The 16858-nt window shown below is 34.9% G+C and overlaps 1 protein-coding gene across 2 annotated transcripts in view; it reads right to left on the reverse strand.

Annotated features, from left to right (window-relative positions):
• POLK (DNA polymerase kappa) overlaps positions 1-16858 on the reverse strand; it is a 73317-nt gene that overhangs the window by 36672 nt on the left and 19787 nt on the right. For both annotated transcript variants that reach the window (XM_070571621.1, XM_008538346.2), the window contains exon 2: positions 2849-3020. In XM_070571621.1, the coding sequence (XP_070427722.1) occupies positions 2849-2983 (135 nt within the window). In that variant the 5' untranslated portion in view covers positions 2984-3020. The remainder of the gene's footprint in view (positions 1-2848; positions 3021-16858) is intronic.

Consider the following 16858-nt stretch of genomic DNA (forward strand, 5'->3'; position numbering starts at 1 on the left):
CATGGTATATAATCTTTTTTGTATATTGTTGGATTCAGTTTGCTAATGTTTTGTGGAGGACTTTTACATTTACAATGCTCTATAATCTTATGCTTGTCTGGCTTTGGTATCAAAATGATACTGGCCTCATAGAATGAGTTGGGAAGTGTTCCATCCTTCTTCATTTTCTGGAAGAGCTTATGGAGTATTGGTATTATTTTTTCTTTAAATGTCAGATAAAATTCACCAGTGAAGCCATCTTAAACTGGTTTTTGGGTGTGGGGGGATATTTTTAATTATTAATTTCTTTTCTTGTTATAGGCCTATTTAGATTTTCCATACTTTCTTGAGTCAGTTTTGGAAAACTGTGAATTTCTAGAAATTTGTTCTGTTTATTGGCATTTGTTTTAAAATACTTCACCCTCCACATCCAAAATTCCGTAGGGAGAGAGAAGTGAGATAGACGAAACAATATTTGCAAAAATGTTGTTAACTGTCGATGCTGGATGACGATTATCCAGGGATTCAAGTTACTATTCACTCTAATTTTGTGAATGCTTAAAATTTTCTGATAAAAGTTTTAAAAAGTAAATTGCACTAAATGGAGCAGCAACAATTAGAAAATTTCAATTTAAAAAAGATATCATTTATGATAATCCCCCCACACTAGAGGAATATATTATATAAAATACATAAATATTTCAATATATAACATATATATTTTATATGATTGATCTATACATTATATGATATATATCAATTATATGATACATGGTTATACATTTTTCCTATGATTGATATATATATCATATAAAATTTAAATGGAAGAGCAAAGATTCAAGAATACCCAAGATACTCTTGAAAAAGAACAAAGAGGAAAGAAAAACCTTGTTCTAGCAGATATCAAGACTTATTATAATTAAGATCATGTTGTACAAGAACAAATAATCCAGCAGAACAGGAGACAGCACTGCAACTCAGCAGGAAAAGGATGGACTATTTAATAAATGGTACTGGGACACAGAGAAGAGAGAGGGAAGACAGGGACATGTAGGATAACTTAAATATTCTATTGCTTAACCTGAAAACGAGGCTCATAGGATTACTCCTTTCTTCTTCTTTTTTAAAATTTTAAAATTTCAAAAAAACCTCTAAAACAAAAATAGATTAGTATAATAAACACATATATAAAACTATCGCTGAGATTTAACAACTGTTAACATTTTGCTATATTTCCTTCTGTGATTTTTTAAGTGAAGTGGTTTAAAGTAAATTGCAGATATTATGACATTTGGCTACTCCATAGAGTACTTTAGTATACATCTTTAAAAGTAAGGCCATTTTCTCATGTAATGATAATAACATTTTCACAGCTAATAAAATAAATAGTAATTCCTTAATATTATCTAGTACCCTCTCCATATTCAAATTCCCCTAAATGTTCCAAGTGTATTTGTTCATACCAGGATCCGATCAGAGTCCATACGCTATATTTGCTTATTTCATCTCTCAGTTCTCTTTTACTTTTAAAATTGTATCTACATTCAAATATATACTTAAGAAATTATTGTTCCCTCAACTTTTTATTTTGGAATTGCCAAATCTTCAAAAGTTGAAATAACAGTGCAATTAAAACCTATAGGTCCTCACCTAGATTCACCAATTGTTAATATCCTGCTACCTTCGTTTTCTCTCCCAACTCCTACGTATGCACACACACATAGCCCAATTCCTACATACATGTTAGGCACGTGAGCAAATACACACACACACTCCCTAACTTTTTGGCTAAACCATTTGAAAGTTAATTGTGGATATCAGCATGCATTTCCTAAGAATAAGGATATTCTCTTAAATTTTACACCTTTCTGCACAGATATTTAATAATATATAAATGAAACCAAAAAAGCGGTAGAAAAAAACCATTAAAGAATTCTTTTATGACCTTGGAGAAAACCATTATGCAGCCGCCTAATTCAATTACATAAAAAAACAAACCAAAACCTCTGCACAGAAGAAACTACCATAGGCAAAGTCAAAAGATAAACAATAATCCAATGGAAAATTATGCAAAGAATAAGAAGAGATGGTTCATAAAAAAAAGTAGTTTTTAAACATATGAAAAGATGTACAATTGCACTTTTCATAAACAAAATGCAAGTTAATGCTACACTACGTTACTGTAGATTGGCACATCCAAAAGTTTAGTAACACACTGTGTTGGCACAGTTGCAGCATGGTAATATTGACAGTGGAAATGGAAACTGATACAACCACTATGGAGGGCAACTGGGCAATTCATAACAATTGCGTGCTATCTGCATTTGGTGGAATAATTCCACTTCTAGGAACCCCTCCTAAGCTTATACCTGCACACAGGTAAAGTTATGAAATACAAGGTTATTCAGTGTAGTACTGTTTGTAAAACCAAAATACTCGAAATGATTTATACGTCCATCAATAAGGATTCTGACAGGTTCAATAAATTATATCCACACACGCAGGCATGAAAAAGAGTGAAGATCTTTAATTACTTATACAGAAAGACTTCCAAGCTACATTAATTGAAACAAAAACAAAAAGCACAGTAATTATAGTATTCTCCCATTAGGATTGAAAAAGGGTGAAAAAGAACATTATTCTTGCTCTTATTTTGCTCTTACAGGCATATTATGTGCATGTGATGTAGAAAACTGGCAAGAGCGACAGAACAGAAGGGAGATTATCCCATACCCATTCGAGCTTAACAATATTATATACTAAAATATTAAAAATTATAATAAAAGGGATATTCAAAACTTATTTTTCTTTTAAACAGAAAGTTAAAGAGTTAGTCAATTAAAAATACTGAAAGAAACAAGAAACATACCTTTGTGGCTTCCATTATAATTTTGTTAATTTTTTCTTTGTCTAATCCTTCCATTCCAGCTTTATTATCATTAAGCCCCATCCTAAGCAGGAGGTCATCTTTGTAATTTTCATTCTTCTCCTTTGTGCTATCCATGGTGTAAACTTAAAGTTAAAAGGGCTTTTTTTATTATCTGAAAAAGCACACAAAATAAACACTACTTTTCAAAGTGTTCCTGGAGGAGGAGGTAGACACTTGTTAAAATGATATAGAAATCAGCAAAACAAAGAGTAACAGTTAAGATTTTTTAGGTATTGAGAAATTATTATTACTCAGATTTTACAATTACTACCCCAAGATTACTGTCCTCCTAGAGGGAAGAAAGGAACGAACCTTTCCTGCCAGCTCTGCGCCCACCACTATGCCTGGTGCTCTACCCTTGAAACTCACACAGCAGCCCTGGAAGGGATCCATTACTATCCCCAATACAGAGAAAAGACACCTGACTCTTAGAACATGACACAAATTTGCTAACAAGTGACGCCATCAGTGTTGAAACCCAGGTCTGAGTCCAAAGTTCATGTTTTTCCCATATTAATACATTATATAGGAAATAGATACAAAATAATACTCTCTCTACTAAACATGTTAAGTTCAATAGCACTTATTATCTACCATATGCAGAGTTCCATTCTCAAGGCAGTGAAAAGAACATGGGGGAAAAAAACCAATCTATTCACTTCCAGGAAATTATTGCATTTTACAAGGTCGCCACTTCTAAGGTTAAGAAAAATCCTTTCAAATAATAATTCTTTAATATCCTTATATAGTTCTTTATAATTTACCTTCACAGACATTCACTTTTACAAATACTTATAACAACCATGCAAAATTGCTTTGGTTATTCTCATGTTAGGGAGAAAGAAATTGGAATTTCAGGAAGGTTAAATGCATTGCCCACCCTAAGTCTAGCAACAAGCGAGAGAACTGGGATTTTAATCCACGTCTTCATACTTCAAGTCTAATGCAGCTACCATGACATCACAGCTGTCTCCAATTTGAGGTTCACTTATGCTACAAATAAATGGTCAGGTGAACAGCTGCTATGAATCTACAACCAATTCTGACACTGATTTCTCATTTGCATGATTTAGAGCTCATTTACTCTACTCTGCCTTGAGGAACTTTTTTTAAATATGTTTTCTAGGTAACATCTATCACCACACATAGTTATAATTTCTTTTTCTTGTGATGAGAACTTTTAAGTTCTATTCTCGTAGCAACTTTAAAGTATACAATACAGTATTACTAACTATAGTCACCATGCTGTACCATGACTTATTTATTTTATAACTGGAAGTTTGTACCTTTTGACCACCTTCAACCATTTTGCACCCCCTCCACCCTGCAACCACCAATCTATTCTCTGTCTATGAATTTGGGGTTTTTTATAGATTCCACACATAAGTGAGATCATACAATATTTGTCTTTCTCCGTCTGACTTATTTTACTCAGCATGATTCCCTCAACAGAACCTTTTCTTAATACTGTTTCCATTTTTGGCACGAGCAAAGAATAAAAAAAATTAAGAAAGGGAATTTGAATATTCTCATTATTAGTGATAGTTCCATTAGAAAAAAATAGTGTACATCACAGTAGTTCTCAAACTTGGCTGCACATTAGCCCCACCTGCAGAAATTCTAAAACTCCTATGCCCAGGTTGCACCCCATACCAAACAAATCATAACGTCTGGGAGCCAGTTATCAGTATTTTTCAGCAAGGCCCAGGTAATTCCAATGTGCCCGCAAGTATAGGAACCACTGGTGATGTTGCTTCTCAGTCAATGCTCAAGGGAATATAGGCTGGTTTTATGCTATCATTTAATTTTTTTTCTCTTCAACTATCACATTTAGCCTAATATTACCCTATATTTTGCCTTATGCTTTAGTAATCAACTACTTGTCATTTTCTAGAAAAACAGGTGAATGTAATTCATTCCTAATTTCCCCAAACCAACATTTCTGAAGGGTGAAGAGGCTACATGCAGACATCCTCCATGTAAGCTGCCCTGCCTTTTAAATGATGAAATGTATGAGAGGAAAAGAAACGTTTTTTGAATGCTTACTACTTCACACATATCATATTACTTAGGCCCCAAACTCTTGAGAACTGGTTTTGGGTGAGAAGAACTGGGCTATCAGCAATGCGGGCACAATCAAAGTTGTGAGATAGGTAAGTTAACTTTCAGCTACCTTCCTGCCTTGTTGATGCCCAATTACCAGGCAACTTCTGTCCAGTTTCATGAGTACAGGTTTACTATCATTTACAGGCCAGTGACTTCCAAGTTAGAGCTCCAGTCCAAACGCCTGCCTGACATCTTGAAGTTAACAGGTCTAAAACTGAGCTTCTCATGTGCCGTCATCCCCCAAACCAGCCCTACTTGCAGCCTTCCTCATCTCAGCTGAGGGCAACCCTGATCCCTTCCAGTTGCTCAAGCAAATAAACTTGCGGAGATTCCTAACGCCCCTCTTTCTCACGTACCCCACATCCAAAACGTCAGGAAATCCTACGGGCTCTGCTTTCAAAATGGACCCTGAATGTAACCACTTCTCACTACTGTCACTCTAGCTTTCACTCTAGTCTGAACCACCATCATCTCTTGCCTGGATTATTGCGATAGCCTCTTAAATAGTCTCTGTTTCTGCCCTTGCCCTCCTACAGTCAATTATCAACACAGTAGCCCAACTGATTCCTTTAAATCACAAGTTAGTCACGTCGCTCCTCTGCTGAAAACCGTACACTGGCACCCCATCTCACTCCAGAATAAAACCCAAAGTCCTTACAGCATCTGGATCGCAGCTACCTGTTTCCTGTCTACCCTCACACTCTAATACTCTCCCCCTTGCTCACAACTCTCCAGCCATACTGGTCTCTTTGCCCTTCCTCAAGTCTCTAGGCACACTCTAACCTTGAGGCCTTTTGCACTGGCTGTTCCTTTCTCCTAGAGGGTTCTTCCACCGGATATCCTCTTGACTAACCTTACTTATCTCCTTCAAGTCTTTGCTTAAATGTCATCTTCTCCATGAGGGCCTACCCTGACCTCTTGATTTAAAATTGCAGCCTGATTACCCCTCTCACCCCCTCTTCCCAGTGTTCCATTGTTTCTCATAGTCTTTAGCATTTCCTAACATAATACGTCCCCAATGACTTTTTGACTTTACCATGGTGTGAAAGCCATACACATTCAGTAGAAATCATACTTCGAATTTCGAACTTTGATCTTTTCCCAGTCTAGTGATACACAGTAGGATCCTGTCTCACAACGCTGGGCAGGAGGCTGCAGCTCCCAGTCGGCCACAGGATCATGAGGGTCAACAACCCATACACTCAACCATTCTGTTTTCACTTTCAGAGCAGTACTCAATCAATTACATGAGCTGTTCAACACTTTATTATAAGACAGGCTTTGTGTCAGATGATTTTGCCCAACTGTAGGCTAACGTAAGTGTTTCGAGCACATTTTCACAGTTAAGGTAGGCTATGCTCAACTGTCATGTTCAGTAGGTTATTAAGTGCATTTTTGACTTAATGATATTTTCAACTTACACTGGATTTATTGGGATGTAACCCCATCATAAGTTGAGGAAGATCTGTATATAAGTTCACTTACTTTTGATGTTTACTGTCCAATTCCCCTGTGAAAACGTAAGCTCCAAGAGGGCAGGGAACTTTTTATTTCACTGATGTATCCCAAATGCTTCAAACAGTACTTGGCACACTGCAGGTGCTCAATAAATACTTATTCAATGACCGAACTCAGTTTATATCATTTTCTCACTCTTTTATTCACATTGCAAGGTCACATAATCACATTAAAAACTGCGGAGAAAAACTACTTTTCTGAAGTTAATAATTTTAAAATATCTGTATTTTTTCCTTATTTGACCATTAAATATGTAAGGACAACTATATGAGCTAAATAACCTCCAATTTTATAAACTTTATTTTCCTAAGACATTTAATGGTTAAGCTGGTTTATTAAAGCTTTTGGGACTTGTATTAGAATATAAGAGTACTTTGAATTTACATATGAGAATGCTTGCTGGCTCCACTAATATTCAAAAGATTCTAGCTTATATTTATTCTTTGGGAAATTAAATTGTTTGGTTAAATTTAATTTCTTTGATTAAATACTTTCCAATTATATTTAAGTGTAAGAAAAATTATTGGAGAAAAGTAATAAACAACATACTAAGTTTTAGGATCCTTGGATCTCTCTGAGTTCCTTTTGGTACTACTCACGTCACTGTGGTGAGTCTGCTTTGTTGTTATTGGTATTTCTATTATTTTCAAATTTCTACAATCTCTTTGTTAGTCCTGGTTATCTCTGTTCTTCCCATTAGTTCTTACTGAGTCTATCTAGAAATCCATAAATTGAAAGGGGAAGCTCCTAGCAGAGACGATCACAAAGTATGATGATTTCCCATATTTTCTGGGGAAGTGAGATGTAACATTACTTCCAATTGCTTTGTGGGGGCAGCATATAATGTAAATGCCTCATATGGTGTCTGGTACATGATAAACTCTCAATCAATAGTTTCATTATTATTAAAATTAAGCCAAATCTCCAGAGCTGTGACGATCACTAGTCTCACTTTTCTTCTCTCCAAGATAAAGAGACTGCATAAGGAAACAGGGCACACTGTAAGCATCCTTAAGAAAAAGCCCAACTTCACAGAACATATAGATGAATTTTACTTGTTTTGCTTCCAAAGAAGTATTTGTCCTGATTACTATGCACTATCATTTATGAAGTCACAAGCCTGTGAATGGATCTAATTGTGACTTTATAAACAAACATTTTTTTGAAAAAGAAAATGGTCAGACATTTTTACGGCTTGATATTACAGAACAGAGTCTGCTTCACTTCAACTCAGAAGCACAAACAGTAATGTACAACTCAAAGGAAAGAACTCCGGGTTCTTGTGGTTTAGCACACTGGTTTAAAAGCACATTTTCTCTGAAAATATTCAAATTCGTCTCAGTCTGATTCTACCACTGACTATTCCGGTTACCACTTAAAATACATAAGACCAACTGTTCTTGGTGGTAGTAAGGACGGAAAATTAGAATTTTTCAGAGGAAATTCTAAGGAAGAAGTTTTAGTGTGGTAGGGTTCCTCCTACCTATAAAAAGCACATAAAACTATGTACACAATATCATAAGTACTTAGCATATTGACCAAAGTCACCAGGAATTAATCTGTTAGACAACATGCAAAATATACTAAAGGGTAATGAGAGAGGGAGACGAGTGGGAGGGGAAGGGAGGGGGGAGAGGAGAAAGAGGGAAAACTAGACCATAGTAAGTTCCTAGGTGGAGCTTGCTTCCTATTTCTAATATACTATAAATAACCAAATCCAATAACGACCCCCCAGAAAACCCTTATATGTCTTAAAAACAAACAGTATTTTTAAATTCCCCAAATGTTCAAATATTTAATATGTTTGTTCGAACAGATTAAGCACAAAACTTCAGACCATGATTAAATGTCCTTTTACTATCTAAACTTAAATGCAATGAGTTAAATTAGGAATATTACCCTAATTTTAAAGTAGTAATTTTCAAATTAATGCCTGACTTAAAAATTTCCTTTTTCATTTTCATTTATTGTAAAAATATTGTTTAAATTTTCAAGAAAATAAAAAAATCACAACTCTTAGATTTTTAACATATTATTTTATGTTTCTCTCTAATTATTTTACATACCTACATGAACACATACACTCAAAATGTACCCACAATTTGTATATCATGGGAATGAAAGCACAGCTGCAAGTGTATTTTTAGCTTTAGCTTTTAATATCTTTGCAAATAAGATGTACGAAAATTTCAAAATTATTTCAGACTGGATTATTTGAAAGATTTCTAAATTTATACGTATCACTGAAAGAAATAACAAAAATAATGTAACCCCATACATCCTAAACCAAGGAGATGTATGCTAAAAGAAAATTCAAGTTCTCACCAAGGACATAGGGTCTACTCTTTAAGAGAGAACCATGCATATACTCTCTCTGATTGCCTTTTTCCTTCCTGAGTTTTCTATTCATTTAATTCATTCCAGTAAAGAAAAATGGGACAGGATGCAGTCAAAAAACTTACTCTACCAAAGCCTATAGACATGCAAAATTCACTCTTATAGAATAATAAATTGAAACTATCTGCTTTAGTACAGGATGAAAAATATCCTGATACAAAACAAACTAAACCATCAATTCAAAGGTAAATTCCCCAAAGCTCAACTGATAAGTTCCCATTTTGATGATGAGTTGCATATTTTGTAAAAAGTATTCCAAGTTCTTTAACAATGAAAACTTTGTTTACATTCTGAAATAAACACACTTGGGACATTGAACAATTGTGAAAAATTAAGTTTATATCTTGTAAAGCTGATTGTTTCTGGGGATGCTGATTCACTAACATGAAGGAGGTAGGCTGAGAGGTTCTTTCTTCGGGTACTAGATCAAGTTAGCAAAAATATTTACTTACAGAGAAGTGATACCAAACAGACTAATTTTGTTTTAATTGAGGTATATATAGTAGTAAAGTGCACAAATCTTAAGAGACAGTTGAACACACATGTTCTTCGAAGAAGGAGAAAAAGGTTCTCCTGTAGTACCTATTTTGGTACTGTAGTAATTTTCTAAGTTCTATCATCTCAAATGTTACCATTTTAATATAAAATTACGTAAGAAGCCAGGATAATAAGGCAGGGTTACACTACAATGGGAAACTGAGCTATCATACTATTTATCACTATATTATGTCCTACATGATGGAAGAAAAATATTTAATACAGTCAGAAAGAGTTTTACTAGCTATTATTTTCCTATTCTGGAAAAATGATCCTTTCAATTACCTCCTCTGCCAAACTCCTCCAGTTTTTTCTGAGTTCTAATCTTGGTATTATTTCTTGATCCACTGCTGCTGACTTCTTAGGATTCTTATAGCTCTAAGCTATAAGAGTTTAAAACACTTTAGCAACATAACACTTTTCTAATGAAATCTTATGTAAAACCTCAAAGTTTTCCTTAAATCTTTGTTCTATGAATGCTCTGCAGCTCTCCCATAATTTCTTCATATGTATTCTATCACTAATCTAAGAGAATAAACAGGTAGCCTACAGAAAAGGGAAATAGCAACCTTCATTTCTTTGACTCTTCTAAATCCTTAGAAATACCTGTGTGAACACTGATATAGTGAAATTGTTACCAACTCCGAGACTACACGAACAGTTTTCAGATAACAATTGTTTACTATCGCCGAATTTTAAAAGGTGGTTTTCATAAGAATTCTGAAAATCATTATTGTTATGTTTTCTTTCTGATCTTATACTTGCCTGAAAACCAGAAACAAAAAATTAAACATCCAGAAAACGCTACTCCAGGATCTGCCAAATATGGGGATAAAAGATCAGCAAGAAGTTGCGCTTTTGGAGTGATTAACCCAAAGTGATTTAAAACACACCCACATACCTTCCCCCTGCCGTAATAAATCAAAACCCCCATAATAATCTGACTTTTTAAGATCACATGTTAAAAAGGACTTTGATTTTAAAACATTAACAATCCATTTGTAAACTATTATTAACACTGTGATGACAATACATTTAAAGAGATAGAATATAGAAGAGCACCTGATAACAAACAATAGCATCTGGAATTTACATTGAATTAGCAAAAGTAATTATTCTAATTTCTGAGCTAATCTCTTCTCTTCCCAGGTTATATGCTAGAACTGGAGGCGGGGAGTAATAGTGCTTTCTTTTTAGTGATATTTAATTTGTGTTGAAGCTTCAAATAACATTAAGGAAGGTGTGTAAAAGGGAGCATGGGTTAAAAAAACCTTGCAAAACACTAGGCTAGAATAATTTATTAAACTATCATCTGTTATACAATCAGTGATTTATGTTAGTTAATGAGAGCTATTAACCTTTTTAGGAAAAGCAGTCCAGACTTACTGATACCTATTTTTTCCTTAATAAGATGTAAATATGCTAACTGCTCATTTTAACACAGGGAAGACCTAATAAACCAGTTCATTCAAGAGGCATTTTAATATAGTGCAACGAGTACTCCCTTTGAAGCCAGACAGGCCTGGATATAGATGTAAACTCTGAAATTTAACCAGCTGCGTCATCTTGGGCAATTCATGTGATTTCAAGGTCTGTGAATCTGGGTATCCTGCTCTGTAAACCTTACTTCCCAGGGTTGTTGAGAATTCAATGTAGGATATGCAAGAGCCCCTAGCACACTAAACACATAGTAGGCCTGCCACAAATGTGCATTCTCTCCTCTCACTTTCATTCTCATTTCTCTAAAATGTGACCAAGCCTACAGGCCTGGTCACAAATATGAACATGTAATTGATTGAGAAGCCACAGAAAAACAACAAAAATCTTCATTACTAAATAAACGGCAAGTGAAACCCCCCCCCCCACCACACACACACAAAATGCCACCTAACTTAAGAGAAGTCAGAAAGAACAAATGGCACTCACCCCTTGGAGCCTGTGGAATTTGGTGAACCAATAAGAGAGTATTTTCCATGGCTTTTAAGGCTTTACCACTGCCATGATTGTAAAATTCAAATCAAGGTACCAAGCAGTTATATTTTAGTTTCCTCAAGTCAATGAATACAATATTAAGGTAACCAAGTCTTGACACATATGAAATTGTAACATTAATACCTAATGTTGAATTTGATCTCATAATGCTTAACTGTACGAATGCACTGTCATATGTGTTTGGTATGACTGATTTAAAAATCACATATATTACCGTCTATGATATGTGCAGAAATACTTTATATTAATGAAGCTTGACAAATAAATGCACTTCTAACGTAAAAAAATCACATTGAGTATATCTGTTTGCTTGCTAGAGGAGGTGCTGCCCAGTTCATGAATCACCTAATAAAGCCAATTAGGTGTTCAAATAAAAGAAAAATATATCACATTCCTATACTTCTGAGAATAAATCAAGTTTTCAGAGTAAGGTTCTAAATTAAGTCCCAGAATATTCCCAAAATAATCTCTGGAACTCTAGTTTAGAACATTGTATGGGACTGGAATTGGCCACCCCAAGATACGTCTCTTTGACATGAGGAATATTTTGAGCTGGTTACTTTTAAAAACTGCAGACAGGAAGGAAACTTTGAAAAGTAGAATTTACTTGCCCTTTATTAAGAGATATTTACATTGTAAAGGAAATCTCCATCTGTAAAGGTGTCTCCCTCTCTGTACCAGGAAGAAGGAAGGATGACCTTATGTATAGAAACTCTTATCAACTCTTATCAAGGTGGAAGGCAAGGACTTAAATCTCCATAATAACCTGACTCTTGTTTACTGTAGTTGTGTGGTAATCTCCCATGATCAACTCCCCTCACCCCCAACATCCTCTTTTGTCCTTAGCTGAAGATGATATTTAAGGTGGCGGCTTCGGCCATTTTGGCGAGTTGCTCAGGTTGCCTAAGCCTCTCCCACGCATGCATGTTATAAAGCTTTGTTTAATTTTCTCCTGTTATTCTGTCTCATGTGAATTTAATTCGTTCTCCAGCCAGAAGAACCCACCACAGGTAGAGGAAATGTCTTCCTCCCCTACAACATGCATTTAAAAAATGTGAATATCTGCTAAATGCTTACATTAACAGATAATTTTAATCCCTTAATCTAAAAATGCACTTGTACTCCATAACTTTCACAGGTGAGCAGATGCATCTGTGCCTTTTCTTAAAAAAGGGAAAACGAATCCCACACCTTGGTTTTCTTGTGCAACTTTTCTTTTAGATTTCTAATCTAGTAATTGTTGGAAACGTCTCTACCCTCCCGACCAAGCCTCAAAGGGCTAGGAGTCAAGCAGACTCTGAAAACAACATCCATTTACTTCAACAGAGATTAGAAGCACATAGCTTGTTACCTCCTTTACTCAAAGGCTTAGAGTTATAAACAACCTAGTTTTGGGACTTAAAATCCGGCTTCTTGCTATGTGACTATAATTTCTAAAAGGTTAAAATAATGTATTTGTCTTTACTAAAGGTAAGAGCTTGAATTTATCAGATTGCAGAATTTTAAACCATAATGGCATTAGCATATTTGCAAAACCTACTAAGTTAATTTTTTGCCCAAAACCATTTGCCAATGACAGTAAATGATTATGGTTGTTAAATCCCTGTTATTAAATCTGCACATGGTATATAGCATTATGAAAACTGATCAAATGTTGACAGTAGCTTCCAGCATACGAATCATTCATTTCTATACCATCAAGTACCCTAAGAAACAAAATTTGATCACCAAATGAAATATGCATTTCCTATTACTACTAAAATAATTACCTTTAATAATACACTACACAGATGCTAGGAAAACCAAGAAAAAGGTACCACAAATGAATACCATAATGTGTAATTGACTTACTTCTTATGAATAAAATACAGCAGAAGCAGAAGTGATGAGATGTCATGTCCAAAAATGGGTTATAAAAGAATGCGACTTCTATCTTGGATCCTCTCATTCTCTCTTGGATTACTCACCCTGGGGAAGCCAGCTGCCATGTGAGGCAGCCCTGAGAGGAGGCCTATGTGAGTTAGATTGGAAGTGGATCTTCCTCCAGCCAAGATAAGACTGCAGCCCTGGACAACAGCTCGACTACAACCTCACGAGCCCGAGGTACTCAGTTAAATTGCATCAGGATCCTTGATCCACAGACACTGTGAGATGGTAAATTTATAGCCTACTCTCAAATTCTATAATTATCTCACTATGGATCAGCACTGGTCCACAGACCACATTTTGACTAGCATTGCTATGAAACAGCTGTATACTAAAGATTAGTAATGTTTTCATTTGAATAAAAGTGAAAATTTAAAACATACTAATAAACTGATCAACTGAGTAACTTTCATGCCAAATAACTTTTCCTCCTAGAATCTGTGCAGGAAAAAATAAGGCAATATTTTTTGCAGTACTCAGTACAACTAAAATATACATTTCAAGAGGGCAAAAAGTGGTACAGTGCTAGGCCATAAAGCCTGTTATTTAACAAATGTACGATGAATGAATGAATGATGGGCAGATTAATAGACAGAAAGGAATAAAATTAATGGTAATACCTCAGGTAAGTCTTTTTAAACGCAATAATTGTAAAAGCTAATATTTGGATCTTAACAGTGTTTTACATGGATTAATCCATTTAATCTGCACAAGAGATGAGGAAACTAAGGTGCAAATTTAGTACGTAGCTTAGATAAGGTCATACAGATTTGGGACTGTATTTCAGGTCTGGCTTCAAAGCCCTCCACTTAACTATAAATACAAGGAAAATAAAATAGAAAATGAGTGGGAACAGTAGAACAGTAGTCGTTTTGTAGACTGATAATGGAAGTAACATGAAAGTAGTGTGAATGATAACAGAACATTATACATCACTGTAATAGCACAATTCATGGTCTAAATTTATCTTTAAATGACATCATGATTTTGAAAACTCTCTAGAAGCCTAAGAAGTCTTCAAATGAAGAATGACAAGGAGGGGCCGGCCCCGGGGCTTAGCGGTTAAGTTCACATGCTCTGTTTCTGTGGCCCAGGGTTTTGCCGGTTCGGATCCTGGGCTCAGACACGGCACTGCTCATTAAGCCATGTTGAGAGAGCGTCCCACACGCCACAACTAGAGGGACCCACAACTAAAATATACAACTATGTACTGGAGGGATTTGGGGAGAAAAAGCAGAAAAAAATTTTTTTTTTTAAATGACAAGGAAACTAAAATAAAACTATGAAAATATGATGTCCATTCAGACTTTTCTAAAAACTATGAACTTTTTACAGAAATATTAATAGGTGAGGTTTTTGAGCGTCCTGAAATATGAAGACATCGTACAAAGAGAACTACATTTGGGGACCCAGAGCAGATCTTCCTCGTGGTCCGAAGCGCAATTTCTTCAATTATCACGGCATCTAAAACAGTGCATTGTTACCAGGCACTGCCTTACCTAACAACTTAAATAAAAACCAATTATTTTAAAAAGCCCTATATTTCTGCCTAAAGCAACACAGAAAATAAACAGAAAGCATTATCCATAAAAAGAAAAACTATTTTTTCTGAAAATGAGAGCTTCCTAAATCTCAAGTCAAAGTAGCAGCAAAAATGACTTCTCTTTTACAATACTGTCAGTGGTTTCTTCCTGTTTCAAGACAGAGCCAACCTCTCTAAAGTTAGGGAAAAAACAATGAACCAACAGATGAAAACAGAAACTACGAAATTCCACAAAGATTGGCTATATTTGCTTAAAAAAATGTATGACTAAATGATAACTAACATTTTCAAATAACTTACCATATTTCAGGCAGGTCTAAGTGCTTAAGAAGCATTCTCTCATTTACTCCTCATGATTACTCACTAGTTTAGATATTATGCCAATAAAGTATACATTATTTAGATATATAAGGAAATTGAGGCTTAGAGAATTTATGTAAATCACCCATGATCACAGTAGGTATCCAAGCCGGTTTCCGTCTCCAGAGCCCACATTCTTATCAGTACGCTAAATATACAACTACTGCCTAAGATGCAAGCAGGTTATTTTATCTTCATTCTTGAAATATATTTTCATCAGATACAGAATTGAGTTGCCAGTTTTTTTTCTTTCAGTACTTTAAAGATGTTGCTCCACTGTTTTCTAGCCTCCGTTATTTCTGTTAAGACCATGATCATTCAAATTGTTGTTCCCTGTATGTGATGTGCCATTTTTTTCTGACTGCTTTCAAGTTTTTCTCTTAATCTTTGGTTTTCAGCAGTTATGGCCATGATGTGCCCAAGCCCCTCTCTAGACCAGCGTCTTGTCCTGTATTCTCTGTGAACACTTCCCTCTCCCCCTGCTTCCTCTTCATCCGCCCATTAAAGATCTGAAGGCTTTCTGTCCCTGGCATGCAGCAAGGCTGCCTTCCTCTTCCCCTCCCACCTACATATCGTATATATTTCACTTTTTCTATTTTTCCAAAATACTCCCTAAAAAAGAAGAGAAAAAGGCTTTCCAAGGCTTCAAAAATTACCAGCTCTTTTTTTCAAGAAGATGACTTACAAAATCTGTTTGAATTATGTACCTGTTTAACTTCTATCAGCAATATCAAGTACTATACTAATCTTAATCACAAAATAGTTTACGTCCTTCTTCTACATAAAACTAGCAATAATCCCCAGAAAGAAGCAAAGGTCTTTTTGGAGAAGGCCTTTGTCTCTGGAGTTTACCAGTGTTTCTTTACTTCACACATCTTTTCAGAGGTTTCCTTGAGGGCTAACATAAATATCACTACATGTCAGTCACTGATCCCCGTGACTTCACTTTGGTTTTTAATAATTCTCTCAGACTGTGATTTATAAAGTATGGTTCTACTGTGAAATGCTTGCTACAGTAAGATCTACTTGATAGCCATACCATTCTCATGTAAAAAATTGAAAAATTTTGTTAATATTTTAGATATTTCTAACTTATAAAAATGGCCTATTGAGATGTCCCAATGGGCAAATATTTATTATACACGTCATAAATGATTTTTTTATACTTTATACATCTATTTTTTAAAAACTCAAAAATTTCACTGGATTGGGCAAAGATAAATGAACTAGTATATATTAAGATGTGCTTTGATTTTTAAGATGAGTGTCTTATTTGGTCAAATTATTATTATTTTGGAATGAATTACAATGGTTAATCCTTTCACCTGAGACAGAAGAAGGAAATACAAATTAGTTTAGGTTTGGTTACGGAACAAAATTAAAGAATGTAGTTATATTAACCCATGGAATATCACAAGGATCTATTACACGTAATTTCAGTTTTTGAGTTTCTTCTTTGAGCAACTTTATCTGTAAGCATTGATATTTTATATCTTATTCTTTCTAAGAACTCTTCCAAAGAACAAAAAATTATTTACTCAATTTTTTAACAGAATAAAATTCACTCTATC

The sequence above is a fragment of the Equus przewalskii genome, chromosome 13 (assembly GCF_037783145.1).
Source record: "Equus przewalskii isolate Varuska chromosome 13, EquPr2, whole genome shotgun sequence".
Lineage (NCBI taxonomy): Eukaryota > Metazoa > Chordata > Mammalia > Perissodactyla > Equidae > Equus > Equus przewalskii.